The sequence below is a fragment of the Nyctibius grandis genome, chromosome 2, assembly GCF_013368605.1.
Source record: "Nyctibius grandis isolate bNycGra1 chromosome 2, bNycGra1.pri, whole genome shotgun sequence".
In the NCBI taxonomy this organism is placed as follows: Eukaryota; Metazoa; Chordata; class Aves; order Nyctibiiformes; family Nyctibiidae; genus Nyctibius; species Nyctibius grandis.
The window spans coordinates 25,628,863-25,650,626 of NC_090659.1; the positions used below are offsets into that span (position 1 = coordinate 25,628,863).

A 21,764-nucleotide genomic window follows, 5' to 3' on the forward strand; every position below is an offset into this window, starting at 1 on the left:
GTGTGGTAAGTTGACTGTGCATCTGAGCTCTGAAATAATTTTTAAGTTGTTTAATCACTCCATAGAATGAAACTGTGGGTTTTTGTTTTAAACAGATAGCTGGATTGAAAATGATAACTTATCTGTGGACAAGAATGTGGATGATCAAGCTGACAGCAGCAGCATAAGGAGCAGAGGTAGCTTGCATTCCGCAGCTAGCGGGGAACACAAAGGTTTGCCAATGCCCCGTCTGCAATCCTTTTCATCTGGTCAGGCCTTCAACTGCAGCACGGGTATGCAAATACTTGTCATTCCTACCAAGGATGACCATGTTCTGGAAGTCAATATCACGTGACAACTCGGTATGAAAACAAGGAAAACAAACCCCATTAGAAACTGGATATGAAAGCACTTTAAAGGATTATGACCTGATTAGTCTTTGTTGTAACATTCTGACTCTACGGAGACCTATGGCACTCAACATGTACTGGCCATGGAAGCACCAGACAATTGTATCAATTTAAATGTACAGTGAAGCTTGTGTCAGCTAGTTCATATTGCCACTTCAGTATGTTTTGTGTAAGCTATTGGGTTTTCTCCCTTCAGTCACATCCTGCATCATGACACAGGGCAACAAAAACAAAAAAATCCAAATATTTGGACCACTTCTTTATTTTTGTGCAGCAGCTGAGAGATTTGTTTAATGCTTCCTACATATTTTAGAATTTAGAGTTGGATTATATAATTATCCAAATCTTGGATTTTTATGTAATAGTTTACAGGCTTTTCCACACATGTGCCAGAAACACAACAAAGCATACAACAGCACATTCAGGGGTGTAGTAGTTGCTTTTCTGGGTTTTTGTTTGTTTGTTTGTTTTATTATCGTTAATTCCTGCCATTGCAATTTTTTATTAAACTTCCATTGTTTGCATACTTAGATGCATGGAAGAGCTACTGCTATAAACAATCTTAACTGAACAAAATTCCTTAATTTTTTGAGGCTTTCTCCTTCACAGAGTAGACACTGTGATGTCACATATTATATGATTTTTTGGGGGTGGGGGTTGGGTCATCCTCTTGCATAGTTCTTACCAAAGAAAGATATTGATAGAATTTAGTAATAAATTATTTGGCTTATTGAGTTCCCAGATTAATTTCTTTTAGTACCATTTCTAGGTGGCTTGGTTTGCTGCCCCAATTTTTAAATTGGGGCAAAAATTTCAGTATGATGTGATACTTGAACAGTCAACCTTTCATCATAAAGGCTTAGTGTAATTATTACTGATTAGAGGCCAGACTTCCACATCCATGATGAAAGAAAGAGGTTGGTTTGATATAGGAAAGCTTGCAGATGTAGAATAATTGTGAAGCAAAGTTAAAACATGTAACTTAAAGAATTTCATTATTTATATCTGAAATGTAAATACAAAAAATGTAAAAAAAAAAAAAGTGTAATTTTTGTGAATGTTGCAAATCCACCTGTGACTGGAAAAATTACAACTCCTTCTGATGTCCTGCTTCTGATATTGAAACTTGTGCGTTTAATGTGAGAATGACCTTTTCTACTTGCAGATCTATAATGGTGCGTTGTCAACAGACTCCACAGAGGAAAACTGTCCCATATCAAATACTTGTCAGTAAAGCTGAAGTGAGGAATTGTTCATTAGACAAGTTCATTGTTGTTTTTTTCTAAATTCAGGTTCTGCTAAATTATAAAGGGGAAGAAAAAAACAAACCCTGTTTCAAAAAAGAATCACAATTAAGTTGAAAAATGAATAGGCACCCTGCACTGGTCTAAACATTTTTAAAATTATTTTTTATTTAAAAAAAACCCCAATATGTCTAAACATATGTATAAAGTAGACCTGCTAGCTGAAAATGTTCTTGTTATGCATCTTCTTTCTGTGAAGGAATGCCCTTTCTCTGTGGAAATCATACCATTTTATTCTGGATAAAACCCAAAGCATCATTTAGTGCAAGTGACTGCTGGGATTCTTTGACTGGAAAAGGTAACAAGTTAGTGACTTTGACACTGCAGGTATTATAATTAATTCCATTTTCATGGTTTGCTATTAAATCATTTTTCACATCGTTCTGTAATATACTGTTAGATTAAACACGTTGTACTAAGATTGTTTAATGAAATTGTAAGCGTTACAGTTCTAAATATACATGTTTTAAAAAGAAATTCAGCTTCTCTCCTGCTCTGACTTCTCCTGTTTTACTTCTGTTGGAAGGAGTGATTGTTTCAGCCAAAGGTACTTTAACAGAAAAATATTTTCTAAACCTGAATGAGGGGATGCATTTAGAATAGCGCTCTAAACCCTGCTCTTAGGGTGTCTGGCTGGGGTCGCCGCTTTCCGCCGAGGAGCGGCCCAGCACCCGCGGGGGAGCTGCCTCAGGGCTGCCGCTGCTGCCACCGGTGAAGCACACGGGCAGGCACGTCCCGCCGCCTGGGCTCCGGTCCCGTTCGTACTCCCGCATCGGCGCCCCTCCATCCTGTCACGGTCCCAACGGCGCTGTCCTCAGGAGAGCCGAGAACCACCGCAGTGAACACGGCCCTGGCCGCAGAGGCCGGGTGGCGGCACGGTCTGTGCCAAGGAGCGCCTGGGAAGAAAGGCAGACCAGTAACACCGCACGGGCTTCGTAGCGGAACCCATTTTTCTGGTTCTACGCGGTAGCACCGGAGCGCAAGGCCGTCCCCTGCACCGCGCTGCCCCCGGCCGCCCGCCCGCCTGCCTCACCAGCAGCCTGGCCCGGCCCGGCCCGGCTCGGCCCCGGCGGGCAGCCACGGCCGCCGCCTCCCCGGGCGCATGCGCGGGGTCGCCGGGCGCCGCCCCGGCGCTGCCGCAGTTCCGTGGCCGGGCGTGCCGGCAGGGACTCCGCGCGCTCTTCACGTGGGGCCGCCGGCATGAAGTTCGCGTACCGGGTGAGTGCCCGCGGCGGCCGCCCGCCTGCCTGGCGCGGCGGCCCCTGCCCTCTTCTCCCCGCTCCTTTAACCATCCCCCTGGTCCTTTTTTCCGTCCCTCGCAGTTCTCCGGCCTGCTGGGCACCGTGTACCGCCGCGGGAACCTCAGCTTCACCCGCGATGGCAGCAGCCTCGTCAGCCCCGTCGGGAACAGGATCTCCGTCTTCGACCTGAAGAAGTAAGTGAGCCCCAGCGCCTGCCTCCTCCCTCCCGCTTCGGCCCCCCTCAGGCCGCCGGCCTAGCGCTCCGCCAGCCCCTGCCCGGGCGGGGAGGGAGGGGGAAGGGCCTGGTACTGCCAGCACGTTTTTTGGCCGGGGGAGTAAAGCTCCCCGGAGGTTGTGAGGCCCAGCCCGGGGCGGCACGGCGGCTGCCGAGTCCGCGTTGTCGGTAGGGTGTGTGTGTGGGGGGGAACCACCGGCTCCCGCAGCCCTACGCGGACGGGCGAGCGCGGTCTGTGCTGGGCGGTGCGGGGTGCGGCTGGCGTGGGCTGGGGTTCTCGAGAGTGGTTTGCCTTCTAAAATATCCTGGGAAGTGTCTGGTATAGTATTAAAAGGTAGAAGCCTGCCTCGTAGAATAACTGTTAAGGTGTTGCACGGTGTAATTTTTCTGTACATAGGTCCCTGGGGAGGATAGCGTAAGAAGTATGTAAAGTTGTGTTTTAGAAACAAAGAGGGGAAAAAGTGGTTTGCATTTGATTTAGTCGTATGGTTTCCTTGTGTGCTTCTGTCTTGTACTGTCGCTTGTATATGGCAAAGCCTGGACTGTCATTGCCTTTTCCTGTCGGCCAGGGTTGTGATTGATGCTCCTTATGCCGGCGTTCTGGTCAGGAGCTCATCTCTTACATAGTTGGTGTTTATGGGATTGTGACAGCTACAGAAAGTCGTGGGGGGTTTTACATCTAAGTTTATTCTGTGGCTTTAACGTAGGTATCAAACCATATTGCATTGATACCAAAGATGTTATTTCTATCTTACCAAAGACTACATCCTTGTATCCAATTTACTGTTTTCTCTTTTTCTTGCAGTAATAAGTGTGAGACATACCCGTTGGCTACGCGGCTTAATATTGTGTGCGTGGGGCTCTCTCCAGATGGAAGTCTTGCCATTCTAATTGATGAAGGTACTTTCATAAAGGAGGTGTTTCTTTTATAAAACAATGAAATAAAAATGCAGCCTTAAGAGGGGAAAGTCTGTATTGCTGGGTCTTCAACCTTAACACAAATTAGAAGTGCTCTGCCTTAAAAATTATGTTAGAATTTCTGGGGAAGGTATCTTTATTTACAGAACTTAAAAAAGAACTTATTTACAGAATTTAGATAGTGACTCGTAATTCTGATTGTATTTTTCTTCTTAATGCTATTAAGCACACCGTCTTGAAAGGTTTCTGAGGAAATAATTTTTTTTTACCCTCCCCCTTTAAGGAAAGAAACTCAGCTTGCTAGGGTTAAGGTTTCTTTGGGAACTTGATTATTTCCCTGATCCTTCTTTTTCTGCCCTTACAGAGGGAGCTGCCTTGCTTGTCAGTTTGATTGGTAAATGTGTGATACATCACTTTTATTTCCACAAGCCAGTTCACAGCGTCAGCTTTTCCCCTGATGGCAAGTAAGTAAAATGTGCATACTTTAGAACAAAACAACAGGAATTACCCCATAAACTAGTTGTAATTATGAAGACATTCTGACCAATCTGGGGATGATACCTATTGATTAATGTATGGGAGATTTTGAGCTGATCAGGGTCACTTTATCTGTAAAGTTGAAAGGGGAAGAAAAGAGGAAAAGTAAAGCCTTGGAAACGGATACTGGCAGGAAAGTTGCCTGTCACAGATGTTGTCTATGGTGGGACTCTTGGAAACATAGAATATTTGCTGTGAGTCTTAGCTGTTCTTGTATATTGTAGGTAAAGTGAAAGAGCCCACAGACGGGACAATCAGTGCTGCAGAGTTGCATGATGGCACTCATGGCAGTGCAGTTTCACTGCTCACCTGGGTTAGTCTAAGAGAGCTGTGCTACTGAAAGAGGCCGTTCTCCAAATTGAGTGCCTCTTTCCATGTCCCTTGACCTCATGATCGCTGAGCCAAAGCGAGGTGACATAAATGTTAGAGGTATCAGAAGGGTGAGAGGAAAAAGTGCAGAGTTATTCCTCAGATTGACTTAAAGTGATGATGAATGAGTTTTTGCTTGAAAGTTGGAGGCACAGTTCTGTGTTAGAGAATTGTACTGGCAGCAGGACCAGATTAGAGCATATCTGTAACACGGATGCAGATGCTTTGTGTTGGTGAAAGTGGCCAATATACGGAGGTGAAGAGAGGCTGAAATAGAATATCCTATTTTGAATGTTTGCACTTTCCCTGTGTGAGAATTAGAGAATAAATATTTCATTAGTCAACATAAGTGATTTTTACTTAAGGTTTTGTCTTATAACGCGTAAGGTATACTCACGTTCATGAAGTTGGGGGATAATATGAATCTGCAAATAATTTTCTGGTTTTAATTCAAAAGCAATCCATATATATCACTTCAGTAATGCAGAAACCTTTTTAACATTGTTTTGTTGTGTTGCAGTCTGTACTGAACAAATGTTTGCTTTAACAGCTTTGTGTGAAATTATACTTTTTTTTTCTCCATATGACAGGAAATTTGTGATTACAAAAGACAATGTTGCTCTTATGTACCATGCTCCTGGGAGGAAACGAGAGTTTAATGCATTTGTTCTGGACAAAACTTATTACGGTCCATATGATGAAACAACTTGTATTGACTGGACTGATGATTCCAAGTGAGTTGTTAAACCAAAGCACTGTCTACCAGCTCATATTGTTAATATTTGTATGCATGTTACAGTCCATTTTCTTTGCTCTAAAGTATTGTACTAGCTTTAAAAATTCTTTTTGTCTCTTTTGTTTCTAATTCTATCTTGAATTAAAAAATATTCTAATTAGGCAGACTAGAAAGTATAAGATATGCATGTATTAGGGATCAACAACGCATTCTTGCTTGAAAATGCCTAGTTATTTATAAAAGGAACATATCTTAGGAACGTGAGCATGGTTGTCCTTTTGAATGTATTTAGTTCCATCTACCTTTGCTAGAGCTGCCAACCTCAGTTTACAACTTTGTTGTTTATAAAATGACTTTTTAAGTGGTGAATGGTGTCTTCCCATTCAGAATGTTCTCCACCCAGTGAAGGGTTTTGCAAACCAGTGTTCTAATTCAAATTGCTTTTTCTTTTGTAGATGTTTTGCAGTAGGGAGCAAGGACATGTCTACATGGGTGTTTGGAGCAGAACGATGGGCAAACTTGATCTACTACTCACTTGGAGGACATAAGGATATAATAGTAGCCTGCTTTTTTGAAGAGAACAGTCTAGATGTATGTATAATCACAAAACATCCTTGAATTTTAATATTCAAATAGCTGAAGCAGAATCTTATCTGTAGGTAAGGATACTGACTATTTTGATAATATCTCAGAATTCAGAAAATGCGTAAGTAATATGTCTCTTGATTCCTCTGCTGTGATCAGGAGAATTCCGTGAACATCTGAAGAAGTAAACTTTAGAAGGAGAGAGTAAAGTTATTTAATATTGCTGCCCCAAAAAGTTATAGTTGTAAATATGAAAAAAAAATTAGCTGTAATGCCAATCATATCAAATTGCTTTTGGTCTTTTCAGAATTTCTCTGAGGGCAGGTAAAGTAAATCACCAGTTTCTCAGGACAAGTGAATTTTCCAGATCAAAGCACTTCAGATTCTAGAGGTCTAAGTAATATATTATCTGAATGATAAGAGTGCAGGCTTGCTAACTGTTCTGCATTTCTGTATTCGTAACAAGACAGCAGAGTACAAAACATAGTTATTACATGATAATTTTATGTTTGTGTGTTTGTATTCTAGCTGTACACAGTTAGCCAGGATGCAGCTCTCTGTGTGTGGCAGTGTGATACAGAGCTTGATGGTTTGAAGCCCATGCCCCCTAAAGATGCAGCTAGGGAAGAGAACGCAGAAAAAGATGATGAAGAGTTTCTTGAAGAGCCAAAAGGTGAAGAAATTCGTGGAAAACCCAATCCAAATGAACAAGAGACTAGAAATAAGGTTAAATATTCACGTGTGGCAAAGTAAGTGATTATCAGTTTTCCAAAGACAGAGGTGTTATGGGCATTTACTATATTGGGCTTTTCTCACTGTTTATCACTCATTCAAAGCAGTATAAAACTCTGTCCAGGATTTAGTAATTTACTTATAGATCCCATTTTAAATAGTTTCAATAGAACACCTGTTTTTCATACCTTGACTATATGAAGAACAAGTCAGTATAATTTTAATAATATAAGGAATACTGACTTACGGTGTATGTTTTAGTGTTTGAAACTCAGTGTAAGGAGATCTTTAATACAGTATCCTCTAAGTATAGAGGAGAAGAGATTGGTTGGTTTCAAGAGGTGACAGCAACATTTGATAAAGATCGCTCATCATCCTCTTTGGTAAACTACTTGGAGATGCCTTCCTGAAGGGTCTCCCTTTCTGTCCACATCAAAGGGGACATGGCTTACAAAGAATAATCTAGTTTTAAAGATAGTCACAGCATTGGCTTTGCTTGAAGAAGGATAACAGTCATAGGCAATCTCTTTTGTCAGTGGAGTTAGGGAGAGATTGGATGCATGTAGGGGCCAGTTGGGAAAACCTGACATCAGGCTTCTGTTCTTAGTCTTTCTGACTGTAAAGGAAGCATAAAGAAAGTACCCTACCCCAACCCAGGTTGAATTTAGCCTCAAGGAACATCACTTCCAGACTGATGGAATTTGGAGTGTGCAACTGTTGGATAATGTTCAGATGTTCTTTTATTTGACCATGTGGGGTTACCTGTTTAGTTCCAGTAAGAGATACAGCTACAAAGAAACTGCGAAAACCTTCACCAGGCATATAATATTTATGACTATTGCTTCAATTCCTTCCTCTGTAAGAGGACTCACGTATGGAAGGATAACCAGTGAATTCATGGGTCACCCATATTGGCATTACATGATCAAAAGGAAATGCACAGTGCAGTTCCTCTGAGGTTAACTTTTAGTCCCTTTCATTGCATGTGATCAGGTGTCACTTCTGATAATCAGATTACTGTAGCAGCTGTAAACATTGAGGAAAAGAACAGAATTAGCTTTCACTAGCTATGTAAAGTACATATATTTAGCAATTCCTGGAACTACTGCTTTTTAGTTATATGGTAGGATACCTTGATAAAAATATTTGAGCTATATTGAAATGCAACTACAACAGCATACTTTTCTTTGGCATTGTTTGCTTTTTTCTTACTCTTTGATGCCAGGTATTTTTTCAATAAAGAGGGAGACTTTAATAACCTGACATCTGCAGCTTATCACAAGAAAACGCACCTTTTAGTCACTGGTTTTGCCTCTGGAATCTTTCACCTCCATGAACTTCCAGATTTCAATCTGATCCACTCCTTGAGGTAAGGCGTATGCGGTTGTGGTGGTTTTTGGTTTGCTTTTGTGGGGGGTGCATTTTTGGGTTGGTTGGTTGGTTGGTTTGACTGAGAATACACCATGCTTAGTAGCGAAGGATGAATAATCAGAGCACAAAAATCTTAAACATGAGTATGTATTTAGTATTGTAATTTCTCGAAGGACAGAATCATAGTTAGACTTAAAATACCATGCAACTACATTCTGTAGCTTATTATGGAAAAGTGAGGTCTGAATGAGGAACTCCTGAGTAGTTAGTTGTTGGCTATAGATTTCTTCAATGCTTTGGACTTCATGTTGTTGGTTTCTTTGTTGAAAATAAAGATAGTATCTGAAAAAAAAAGTTCTGCATAAGTAAAATTATCTGTGAATTGTTGCTAAGTTGAAAAATAAAACCATAGTTCTTTTCCATCGCTGTATGATGCTAACTAAAGAATGCATAATTTCCGTGTACAAAAATATTTTTTTTTTCTTGAATATGGAGAGTTCTGCTTAGTGCTGGCAAGTATGTCTTTGGGATGTAGATACTTGTCTTCATTCCGAATAAGGTAGTATTGTCTATTTGATGTTTTTTGCTGTAATAAAGGAAAGAACATGTATGCTGCTTTTGATGTTACAGTGATACAGGAATTCAGTAAAATAATCAAAGAACTTGCTTGAACGGAGGAAATAAACCCTAGGTTTGAAGTTTTATCACAGAAGGTATGAAAACACGGTTTGTTTATTGGGCAATTCTCTTATTTCAGTATTTCAGACCAAAGGATAGCTTCTATTTCTATCAACTGTACTGGTGACTGGATTGCCTTTGGATGTTCAGGTTTGTAAATTTTTTTGGTCTGTACGTGTTTTGTGGCTTGCATTTGCAGAGTCTCATCATTGCATTCATAATTCTGGTTAATTCTTCTTGTGTGTTTATAGGTTTGGGTCAGCTCCTGGTGTGGGAATGGCAAAGCGAGTCCTACGTGCTGAAGCAGCAGGGACATTTCAACAGCATGGTTTCATTAGCATATTCTCCAGATGGACAATACATAGTAACTGGAGGGGAGGATGGGAAAGTAAGTGATGCAGTTTCACTGAAATATGAACTTAATACTTAATACCATAGTAAGCAGCTTGAATTTCCATTTTATGTAGAAAGCTCTGTTACTGTAACCGATACATATTTTTCTCTATATTAAAGTCATAATTTTTTGTCCTCACTTAAAAGTTTTGATTTTTCTCTCTATAGCATGTATATATATTGATTTGCTATTATTGGTGTCCTCTGCAAATAGCATCACTTATGCTTTTTAGCAGATGAGTTTTTAATTATTATAGTTGCAGTCACCATAAACACAAAAAGATCTAATTCATTAAATGTTAATTTATGTGTGCTTGTGGTGGTTCCATGATACTTTGGGATGAATGTCAGCAAATTCATGCCCATTTAATAGGTGGTTTTGATGCAAAGTTTATTTCAAATTATTTATAAAAGTACAATTCCTAAACAGGTTTTTCTGAAATGTACCATTGCAGAAGCTTGCTATTTAAAAGAAAAATTAGCTTCTTATGGTTGACTTGTATTGAAATGGTAGGCTAGGTGTACATGTGCTTTTTTTTTTAAAGATGTTTTGTGGACTAATCCCACAATCTCTTGGCACATAAATAGGACAAAAATAGTATCTTGTTTCCTATCAAAACTTCTGAATGTCAGAAAAAAGACCTGCCACTTCATGGTTTCTGCCATTCAGATTTAAAATTGGCCAAACCCCAGAAGTCTCAAACTGCAGATATCTAAACACACAACATTTTTGTTCGAAAAAAAAAAAGATTGAAATAATATCTCAATTGTAACTTCTGGAATGGCTTCACAGTTGGTTGTGAATTTGACACTGTCTTACCAGTGGACAGTCCAAAGCTTGGGAACCTGAGATGCTCACCATGTGCAATGCCTTTCCTTGAAAATTAACATTCTTTTAAATTTTTTTTTGTCTGTCTCCACTTAGATTTTCATGTTGTATTTGTGTCTTTAGAGGTTTAATGATAAGCTGTGGCCCTGTTTGTCTCACTTGCACAGAATTTCTTACTGATGGTCCTGAAAGTCCTTTTTGCTATGGCAGAGTTTTAGGATTAACTTTTCTTTATCCTTCTGCTACATTACCCTTAGGTTCTCTATGAGCTGATGATGGAGATGCTAAGAAGGCTTTTCTTGTCTTTCTTGCAGGTGAAAGTGTGGAATACTTCAAGCAGCTTTTGTTTTGTCACTTTTACAGAACATTCCAGTGGTGTAACTGCTGTAACTTTTACTTCCAATGGTTATGTCATTTTGAGTGCTTCCCTAGATGGAACAGTGCGTGCCTTTGATCTACACAGGTAACTCTTTATAAAGTTTTTGTGTCTAATTTAGTCCTCAACTTTCATCCCCCAAAATACAGCAGGCTGCTGGTTGCTTTTTTCAAGTTGAAGTTGTACAAATGTGAGTACTGCTTTATTGATTTTCAGTTGAGCCTTTGCTTCAAATTTAGATAGTAATTAGGAATCCTGTCACTTCATCCAGTTTCTGTGAAGAAAGTTCTGGAAGAACTTTTCTCAGAGCAGCTGGAAATCCAATGAGACCATTATCTGGCTTTACTACTCAAATGGGGAGAAGGCACCTCACAGAATGTTTGCCATAGTTGTAGTGGTTGAGCCATTATACTACAACTGTGTACAGAATTGGATGTGTAAACAAGCCTGTGTTTTCTAAAGAGTGGACATACACTATGTAATAGAAGAAAGCTCTTCTGTTTGAGTATTTTTGGCTGTTATTTGTGCAGAGTTAATAATACCTTTTTTGAATCTTGGAATCATACCGAGACATTGCATCTAATTTTATACAAAGAATACTTTTTCTGTAGATAGCTTAAAAGACTTTACAAGTCAAATGAAATCCTTTTTTTAAATACATTCCTAAAACACGTGTTTAAATCTACCTAAAATGTTCTCATAGTTTATTTTCACATTTACAACAGATACCGCAATTTCCGTACCTTTACATCTCCACGACCAAGTCAGTTCTCTTGTTTAGCTGTGGACTCCAGTGGTGAGATTGTGTCAGCTGGTTCCCAGGATTCCTTTGAAATATTCATCTGGTCAATGCAGAGTGGGAGGCTGCTAGATGTAAGGACCTACAATGTTGGAAGGCTTGAATTTAACTCATAATATAGATCGTGATGGTACTAAGTAACCTCGGAATTAGTCAGAGGGTTTTAATACAACATGAAGGGTTTTGTTATATTCAGGAACTGGAGCTACACTATGTTACTTTCAGCAATTTTTGGTTTATTGCGTGGAGGCTATCCTGAATTTGTGAGAAATATTTTTTAGAACTTTTGAGTAGTGAGCTCTTTCTAGCTAATGAAGTAACACCAATATTGTTGAGCTTACAGATGGGCATGAGAGTCTTTCCTCCAGTAGTTGTTCAGAGATGTTCTTTTCTACATATTTTCTGCAGGTAATGAAGAAATTGTAGGTGCTGTCCTAGGATTGATACAGATTTCATGGACAGTTTTGCTGGAGCAAAACATGATTTCTCATGTAGATGGCTTTATTGTGTAGGGCAAGAAAACTATTAAATTTAATCCCCACTGTCTTGCTGCTAGTTTGAAATGCATTCTCTTCAGAGTAGATGTACTAGAGGACAGACACTACTACTGAGCAAATCAATCTCATTTGCTATTTTTAATTGTTAAGCTTTATGTATATCTTGTAGAAATAGATGAACTCAGCGGTGCATGTATTTAATTAGACATAGCTGTTGAGTACAGATCACTAATAGTAACTCAGCACATACTTGAGTGGATCTCCAGAGTTTTGAGTTTAGTTTGTTTTCTTGATTTGAGAGGAATAGGAGCTCCGTGCCATAAAAATCTGTATTATTCTTATTTACAGTTTTTATTAGTGTTTTTTCTTAAAAGTTTTAAGCTTCAAGACATACTGAATTCTCAGAACAATGACTTGCTCTATCACAGTTGATCTGATTGATCTGATAAGGGGTTGGAATTGCACTGTATTCCTTAGTCATGGTCTCTAAAGAGACTATATGTGTGTGTAAGAGTGGCTAGCACTTCCGTGAATTTTTTTAAAACTTCTGAAAATAAAAAGTTGAGAATCAGTGATACTGTGTCATGCTGCATGTCCAAAAGTGACATGTAGCATGAGTAGACAAGTTAGGCGTGGTTTCATTGTTATATTGAGAGTTTACTGAATGCAGACTACATGTATTTCACCTAATTCCATTTTATCTTTTCTTCTTTTATTAGGTCTTATCAGGTCATGAGGGCCCCATCAGCAGTTTATCGTTTAACCCAATGAAGTGTGTTCTAGCTAGTGCCTCTTGGGATAAAACTGTCAAGCTATGGGATATGTTAGACAGCTGGAGAACTAAGGAGACACTAATATTGAACTCAGATGGTAACCTTTATTTCATCTTATATTGAATAAAAATATTATCAAAAATATTTCAAGAATGACCAACAGAACATGTCAAATAGACAGGCTCATTCTTGGTAATGAAAACCAAAAGTTGAGATAGTTCTATTAGTACTTAGTTAATAGTGCAAGAAATCTTTTTTATTTAATACTAGCTTTAGCTTTATAATTAGCTAAACTTTTGTATGTTGTCCAGAGAAAAAGTACAGTCATACATGTTACACTTAAGCTTTTTCTGGTAGTTGAGATAAGATCCTAGAAAAATACAGGGTATTTTCTTAGGAAAAGATCTGACTGCATTTTTAGCTGTTAATTAAATTTTTTGCAGTTCTTGTTGTTGCTTTCCGTCCTGATGGCAAAGAGCTTGCAGTTGCTGCTTTGAATGGACAGATAACATTTTGGGATCATGAAAATGCAGTGCAGACTGGCTCGATTGAGGGAAGGCATGATCTTCAGATGGGAAGGAAGGAGCTTGATAAAATTACTGCCAAACAAGCAGCCAAGGGAAAGTAAGTAGAGATTACAGTCAAAAGAGGGTGCCACACTGGCTTTTGCTTTTCAATTGTTTCTTTCCATTTGTTTTTTACATGAAGATTTGAGAGTGCATCTGCTGTTCAAATATTTTGGTTCTGATGTTGGATTTTAAAAGACTGCCTGACTTGACATCTGGATGGATCCTTTTTGTCTTTTGCTATGTTCACCCACTGATCAGCATTGTTCTGTGCATCTGTTCTTTTTCATCAGTTATTAACACAGGTTGCCAGCATAATATTAAGCTGCTCACGTCAAGTTGTTCATTGGCCAAATATGATAGGTTTTTAAGTGGATGTCTTGTTATGTAGGTACTAGTATGTGACTACTACTGTGTAGAAACTGTTAAATTTTTAAAAAAATATAAATATGCTCTGGGTTTTACTACACGTTCCTATGCATGTGAAGTAATGTTTAAAGGCGGGTTGAATTTGTGAGCTGTCAGAAAGCATAATATAGAAGTCATGTGTTTCATTCTTCTCTCTTTCCCTTGAGCCACTCTTTTTTTTTTTTCTGTATTGCTCCCCCCTCAAAACAAAATGAAAAAGGGAAACAGTGACTTTTTGAAAAAAATGTATTTTTTTGGTGATGAGCTCTCAATGATCTCTTTAAAACATGCCATGACATTATTTTTTCTCTAGCTCTTCTGACCATCCTTAGTGTTGTGTAGGGTGTAGTTGAGAGCTTATTCATTGAGCTGTGACTCCAGATCAGAAGTATGGAAGTACTTCAGAAAGCTGTTGAAGTTCTAAATTGTTTGTGATTCATAGTAAAGCACCAAGTACTTGTTTATGGTGGACGGTTTTATGTTAAGTATGTATTGTGTGAATGAAGATTTCCACTTTTTCCATGGAATGGTTTGTGTCTTCACACTATATTCATGTCTTTTAGCTCAGATGTGGCAGTGAAATTAACTACTTTCTCTTTTTCTTTACTAGATCTTTTACTACTCTGTGTTACTCGGCAGATGGTCAGTCTATTTTAGCAGGTGGATTGTCAAAATTTGTCTGTATATATAATGTCAAGGAACAGATTCTTATGAAAAAATTTGAAATCTCATGCAACTTTTCTTTAGATGCAATGGAGGTATGTGACCACAAGGTTCAGGTTTTTTCATCCCCCATGCCCCCCCCCCCCCACCCAAGACTTTGGTTTTGGTGTAAAATCTCATTTAAGTGGGATTCATGAATGTTTTATTAAGTATGGGTTCATTTTCTTGGTTTTGTGCAGGAGAGTGGTAAGGAGATATTTCTCAGAAAACAAAATGAATTCCTGACATTCAGCTAATGAAAGTCTTGCCAGGTTGCAGTGTGTTTGTATTGAATGAGCAGAACTCATTAAGCATAGTTAAATCAGTTGGCATTTAACTTAAAATTGAAGAGAAAATATGAAAATTTAAATTAACAATATTTGTACTAAGCTAACTTTCCTTGGATGTCAGTTGCTTGTGTTAGCAAAAAAATGAAGGATTTTATTGTGGGCACAGAAGAACATCACTGACCTTTACAAACTTGGTTTCTGAATATTGCCAAATGCAAAATTAAATTCCTTTAAAGTGAATGATGAAAAGCATCAGAAGGAAAAATTCCAGTAACCCTTCTGAACATCACCTTACCTGGAAGAATGATGATTGTTCCAGTGTTCATGTCAGGCTATATTTGACTGTGTTTCCAAATAGATTTCTTTGACAACAGCGGCTTGTGAAGCAGCCTTCATTTCTCTACTGCCCTCTATTGTGCTAGTGTAGCTCAACATGCGGCTTAAAAAGGATACCAGAAATGAGCCAGCTGGAAAGAGTCCTGGAGGGGATGCGTGTTAAAAAATGGGGGGCAGGGAGGTCCCTAAAACATTATTTGCATAGCTGTCTGGCTACACAACCCTTACATCAGCACAGTACAGTTATGGAACCTGAAGGGGAGGAAGAGTAGGGCTGCGTCTGAGGAAATAGTGCATCGCTTAAGTAAAACAACAATATGATAATGTGAAACAGCATTCTAAACTGAGTTGGGCTGTTCTGAGGCCTTAAGACTGAAGCAGCCTGATTCTCATCTGCGATTAGACCCTGTTGCCTGCTATTGTGAAAATGTCAGGTTTTTCTGTGATTTTGGAGAAACTTCTGGAAGAAAGTGCAAAGAAATAATCATTAGATAACTCCTGAATGTTATGGAGAATTTTCAATTAATAGAGATGTTTGAGAGGAGATTCAGCGCAGTGAATGGAACTCGTATGTTTTTCTAGGAGTACTTAGATCGGAGAAAAATGACAGAATTTGGCAGCATGGCTCTGATTGATGAAGGGGCTGGAGATGAAGATGGTGCTGCCATTCCTCTTCCTGGAGTAAAAAGAGGTATAGCTTTTGGCTTTGCTGTCTTTTCACTAGTTTTATGTAGATCAAAACCTTTGATGTAGAGTTGCTACCAGGTAAGGGTTTGAATTGTTCAGCTCAGTTTTAAAGTCAGGATTACCTGAACGTTCTGTAGCTGCAGGGATCTGTTACACAAGTGTTCAGCTGTTGTATGGTGGGTCCTTTTGCAGGAGGAAACAAGAGGTACTGTGGTCTCCTGGGTATGGAACGCAGCAGTCCTGATTTCATTTTCAAAGAGCAAAATTCAGTCCCACCACTTACTTTAGCTGTAAGATCTCTTGGACGTGGACTGTCCCTTACTTACCCTGTCTTTAGCTCTGCCAGGTTTTGGCATGTCCCACATTATTTTTCAGCATAATGATAACAGCATAGTTAGAGTTGATAGCTAGACCATGAACTTTTGGTAAATCACTTCTAAACTTCTCTTTTAGGTGACATGAGTTATCGACACTTTAAACCAGAAATAAGAGTGACTTGCCTGCGATTCTCTCCTACAGGTGAGTATTGAAAATTAATGTAAGATTTTTTTATTCCATATAAAACAAGCAAAAGAGTAGAGCATTGGAGGAGTAATAAGCAAGTACAAATGCCTTGGAGATGGTCTCTCCAGGTGTTATACAGTGCTGCTAGGTTTGTAGTCTAGTTTCCCATGCAGTAGATAATTGGGAAACTTAAGTGTACATCACTGTCAGCTGGTATTTTTTATAAGCATTGTCATTGCTGCCAGGTCCATTGGTGATGTATGGTTTTCAGTCTTACCCGCTTCTTGTAAGCAATGAAGAGTCATCTTTATCATTACTCTTCTGTTTCCACCTGAGAAAACCCAGCTTTGTTCTTAAATACTGTTACTTCTCTTCTAGGACGAAGCTGGGCAGCCACCACCACAGAGGGTCTTCTTATCTATTCACTGGACTCTGGGCTAATTTTTGACCCTTTTGAGCTGGATATTGATGTCACACCCAGCAACATACACAAAACACTGCATCAAAAGGAATACACTATGGCTATCATCATGGCCTTCAAGCTGAATGAAAAGAAATTAATTCAGGAGGTCATAGAGGCTGTACCTAGCCATGAAGGTAAGTGGATCTTCCATGAAATTTGACTGAGCTAGCTGTTAGCGGAGATGTGTAAGCCAAATAAGTTGAAGTGTAAAGGGCAGAGTTTAGCTCAGGGCAGCGGGGGGGGGAGTTATAACACTGATATTTAAGGACTTCCTACAGTAGCTGAAGGCTAAAGAGGAAGGGATGATCTTTTTTTTTTTTTACAAAAGGTAGACTTTTTGGTGTTAACTTATGTTTTATTTTTACTGCATGCTGATCTAGTGACTTTTGAACATGGAATTTGATCAGGTCTGGATATGCAGGTGAAGTTTTTGGATGTCAGTTCCCAGAAACAGCTGATGTTAGAGGGGCACAGCAAGTCTAACATGAGTTAGCTGTATGCCTGTGTGATGAAGGCAGTCAACCGGATACTGGCCTGTACTATCAAGGATGTAGTCAGCAGTTTGAGGAAAGTGATTAGTCTTCTTTATTGAGCACTCGTGAGACTGCATTGGGAGTACTGTGTCTGGTTTTGGGCTCACCAGTAAAAGACAGACTGATAACTCGGAGCCATCTGTTAGAGGGCTTGGAGAGTGATTGGAGGGCCAGAGCGCATGACAGCTGAGGAGAGGCTTAAGAGAGCTGGGTTTGTTTAGTCTTTAGAAGAGAAGGAGAATATTTCTCCTGTCTTCAAGTGCCTAACGGGATGTTAGAAAGAAAGGCAGAACCAGTCTTGGGAGTTGCACAATGATGTGACAAGACTTCAATAAAGTCTAATTACACTGAAAGAGGAGGGAAGGGTGGAAGTAAAAGTTCTGAAGGAGAGCTGGTGGGGAGAGTATTCTGGTAGGAGGAAGAGCTTGGCAAGGGGGGCAGTTAAGTTCTTGCTTTTAAATACAGTAGTGATTGGTAGGCTCAAAGAGGAAAGGCTTGCCTCCTGAGAGACTGTGGTACTGTACCCTGAAATACAGTATTAAATATCAAATAGTTGCCAAGATGGTGCTTGCTTCTCCTTCCCTGTATGCTTTCCTGTGGCCTCTTTCATGTTGTTCCAAATAGTAGTTCATCTCTCATGTCTATGGGCTTTTTTTTCTTTTTGCACAGTTGATGTTGTCTGCTCATCACTCCCAGACCTGTATGTGGAGAAAGTATTGGAGTTCCTGGCCTCTGCATTGGAGATATCTTGTCATTTAGAGTTCTATCTTATTTGGGTTCATAAGTTGCTCATGCTGCATGGACAGAAACTGAAAACAAGGTGAGATCTTGCAAAAGTCAAGAATCATAGAATCGTTCTGGTTGGAAAAGACCTTTAAGATCATCAAGTCCAATCGTTACCCTAGCACTGCCAAGTCCACCACTAAACCATGTCCCTAAGCACCACATCTACTCGTCTTTTAAGTACCTCCAGGGATGGCGACTCCACCACTTCCCTGGGCAGCCTGTTCCAATGCTTGATAACCCTTTCAGTGAAGACATTTTTCCTGATACCCAATCTAAACCTCCCCTGGTGCAACTTGAGGCCGTTTCCTCTTGTCCTATCGCTTGTTACCTGGGAGAAGAGACCAACACCCACCTTGCTACATCCTCCTTTCAGGTAGTTACAGAGAGCAATAAGGTCTCCCCTGAGCCTCCTTTTCTCCAGACTAAACAACCCCAGTTCCCTCAGCCGCTCCTCATGAGACTTGTGCTCTAGACCCTTCACCAGCTTTGTTACCCTCCTTTGGACTCACTCCAGCACCTCAATGTCTTTCTTGTAGTGAAGGGCCCAAAACTGAACACAGTATTCAAGGTGTGGCCTCACCAGTGCTGAGTATGAAGCTGACAAGCATTTTAAAATACCTGTCAGTTTGAGGTTTTTAATAAACAGTTACTGACATTCTAGATAGATGCATATACAACAACTAAAACTACTTAATTTACATTTATTACATGTAATAAATATTATTTAAATATTTACATTTATTTATAAAATTTACATTTTAATTTAATACAGCTTCTTTACTAACTAGTGTATATGATAGAATGCATAATAGGATTTGTGAGGATAAATTTGCAAAAACATTTTTCAAATATTACAGGTTAAACTGCATGGCTTGCTTACCCTATAAACGCACAAAGATTTCAAGAGTGATAGGATTTTGGCAATTGTGTTTTTAAACAATTATGCATACTAAACATAACTGAAAGATAATGTGGAGGTACTGACTGCGTTTTGTAGACTTGGCTTGTGATTACAGTGTGCACTTCTAGCTTGTTAGTATTCTGCTTTCCTGTGTAGTTCTTTACAACTACACATGCCTACCATATGAATTATATTCAATCCACCCATAGTATCGAGTTTATGGACTTTTGGGAACAAAACTAGGCAAATTTACAAATGTAAAATAGGCTGAGAGGTAATCTGAGAGCGAGTCCTGCAAGTTAAAGAATCAGTTCATTGTGTAACTCTTTCCTTGCTTCAACATGTTTTAGTTACTGAAATGACTGGAACAAATTTTCTCCTTTTGTTGCTGATAAAGTAGAAGAGGACGATTTAAAACAAACTCTTCCTTGTTCAGAAAGTATTGTAGTACCTGGAAGGAACTGTCGTCATTACAGCAAGCAGAATTAGTTCTTCAAGCTGCAGTTTGACATGAGGAAAAAAAAAATTTTCTGGCGATATTATTACTTGTATTGAGTACAATCATTGAGGACAGAGTCAAAAGCAAGAAGGTTTTTTTTTATTTAGTATTCTCTTAAAACGTTCATGTTTAAAAGTTAACATGTACGCTTGTTAAAATTTTGAGAATATAAAGTTCTAGATTTCCATATATAAATATAAATTGCATGGCAAGTTACGTGTTTTCTTCATTCAAGGTCAGTGAAGCTGCTCCCTGTGATTCAGTTCCTTCAGAAAAGCATCCAACGTCATTTTGAGGATGTTTCCAAACTGTATGTATTGTTACATTTAAAAGTTTAAATCAAAACGCTGCACAAAAGTGTGGAGCAATTTTGGGGATGATAGCATGGTATTAGAACTTTCGAGGCGGTCTTCTTTTAGAGATGTTTTTATTTTAGGAGATAAATGGAATCTTGTTTCTAACATGTTGCGATTTATTTTTACAGCTGTGAATGGAATATCTACAATATTAAATATGCATTGGCCATTTCAAAACAGCAAGGCGTGAAACGTCTGGCAGAAGAAACATCAGTAGATGAAGATGACTTGGATTCTGACAGTGATTATCTTATGCAAGAAGTTCATAAAGACAATCTTAGTTCCTAGTTACTCTTCATGGGGGGGGAGAAAACCTAAGACAAAGTAATTTTATGCAGTGGTATTCACTGAGAATGAGCTGCCCTCATAGTGGCATATTTTAACTCTCTTTAACACCATGGATGAAGTTACAGCTGAGTTACAGAAGTGAGGGAAATGTAGGATAGACAAAGTGCCATCCATGATGTGTTTGGTGTACTCTTTGGCCGTAACTGATTGTGATTTCACAATCAGTTTCAAATCACTGAATGTGATTTCTTGATTCATTGATCAAGAAATTCTTTTATTTTTCTTTTTTTATTGTTCCTGATTGCAAGTAAGACAAAAGTGTATTCTTGTATCAGTGAAGTTAGAACTATGACTGGAAGAGCTACATTCTTTATTAGAAATGCATTGTACCTAGACTAAGTATTGCGAGTCATTTGTAATGCAGTCTTGTCATACTTTGTAATGGACTTTTTTTTTTTTTATATCCTTTTTTAAATCATTCTTTGTTGGAGGTTTACATATTCCTCTCAACAAGTGTTGTTTTAGTTGGTTTTAATATGTCCATATTACTGGAACATTGTTAGGAATAAGTGGACCTATTTTTCTTAGTTCTTGTAGCTTCCAAACCTGATGAATTTTCAATAATGAGGATAAATGATATACTCATAACAATGAATATGGGGAAAAACATCTACTGTGCTATATAACTTCTGCAAAAGTTTAATTAATCTGATATACTGCAGTAAAAATTTGTTTGGAAATTCCCGACTCAATAATCTAACTTCAACTGTAAGAGAATGTGTTACAAATGTTTATTTTTCTCATGAAAGCCCTTTCTTGTCTTGTTTTTTAAAAATGTTTTTATTAACATATAAAAATCTGAAACTTTTGGTTTTCTTGCTTTTGTGAATTGGCATGAGAATTGTCTAATAAGTGAGGTCCTGAACACAAATAACTATATCTGTGCTTGTGATGCTTTCAAGCCACATGTTGAAAGGGCTTTGTTATTGAAGATACTGCAGATATTAATAATGAGCCAGAACTGATTCTTTTTCAGTGTGTTCTGTTCTTCTGGATTTGTTTTCTGGTCTCTTTCCACTCTTGGAAGATAGGAGAGGTATGAATATTGAAAACTGCTGAAGAAGAAACAAAGTCCAAAATACACAGCAGACCCATACAGTCAGTTTGTAGAATTTCAGTATACAAAATAGATGCACTTGCTACTTAAATAAAACATAGCAAAGTGATTTGTTTTGTTTTTCCTATGGTACACTTCTTAATCCGTTTTACTGTGTTTGATATGCACGTTGTCTTTGCATGCTTTTTTTAAAGACCATGTTCTTTTCCCAGACTATATGATCCATAGCAGACAGACTGTAATCATTCTGGGACTGTTGTGGCAATAGCTTTGTGCTCTGTAAAATAGGAGTTGTGCTGTTTTATGAAGTCGGCTGACTTGATTTGTGTGTCTCTTGGGTGTACAGTGTTACAAAACACAGAATGTGGAGAAAAATTGGCCTTTCAGAACAACATCTTAGAAACATGGTTTTGGGTTATTTTACTCTTTGCGTTCAAAATGTTTCTGAAGATGAAAACGCCACAAAAAGTATGTTTCAGAAAGTGCACGACCTCGAGAGGAGGCGAGAGGGGTAGTGTCGCACCAGTTCTTGTATATGAGATAAGGATGTGTTTTAGGCATCTTAG

General features: G+C 38.8%; 2 protein-coding genes across 2 annotated transcripts in view; both read left to right on the forward strand.

Moving 5' to 3' along the window:
* Positions 1-2,163, forward strand: part of TRAPPC10 (trafficking protein particle complex subunit 10) — a 44,031-nt gene extending 41,868 nt beyond the window's left edge. The window contains exon 23 of the mRNA XM_068425100.1: positions 96-2,163. Coding sequence (XP_068281201.1) covers positions 96-334 — 239 coding nt within the window. The 3' untranslated portion in view covers positions 335-2,163. The remainder of the gene's footprint in view (positions 1-95) is intronic.
* A 687-nt stretch (positions 2,164-2,850) lies between these two features.
* On the forward strand, positions 2,851-21,309 carry PWP2 (PWP2 small subunit processome component). The gene is made up of 21 exons (XM_068422253.1): positions 2,851-2,911; positions 3,016-3,128; positions 3,975-4,069; positions 4,452-4,551; positions 5,584-5,727; positions 6,185-6,320; positions 6,843-7,063; positions 8,272-8,415; positions 9,175-9,245; positions 9,347-9,483; positions 10,632-10,780; positions 11,419-11,566; positions 12,709-12,859; positions 13,206-13,386; positions 14,347-14,494; positions 15,647-15,755; positions 16,205-16,270; positions 16,634-16,852; positions 17,921-18,071; positions 19,673-19,747; positions 19,922-21,309. The coding sequence occupies exons 1-21, from the start codon at positions 2,894-2,896 to the stop codon at positions 20,079-20,081; spliced, it is 2,736 nt and encodes a 911-aa protein (XP_068278354.1). The 5' UTR covers positions 2,851-2,893; the 3' UTR covers positions 20,082-21,309.
* Positions 21,310-21,764: the final 455 nt, after the last annotated feature.

What these genes read in the sequence shown, in the direction of transcription:
- PWP2 (XM_068422253.1), top strand. An exon ending in GACTGGACTGATGATTCCAA is followed by an intron (nt 5,728 to 6,184) that starts GTGAGTTGTTAA and finishes TTTCTTTTGTAG; the next exon opens with ATGTTTTGCAGTAGGGAGCA. An exon ending in AAATATTCACGTGTGGCAAA is followed by an intron (nt 7,064 to 8,271) that starts GTAAGTGATTAT and finishes CTTTGATGCCAG; the next exon opens with GTATTTTTTCAATAAAGAGG.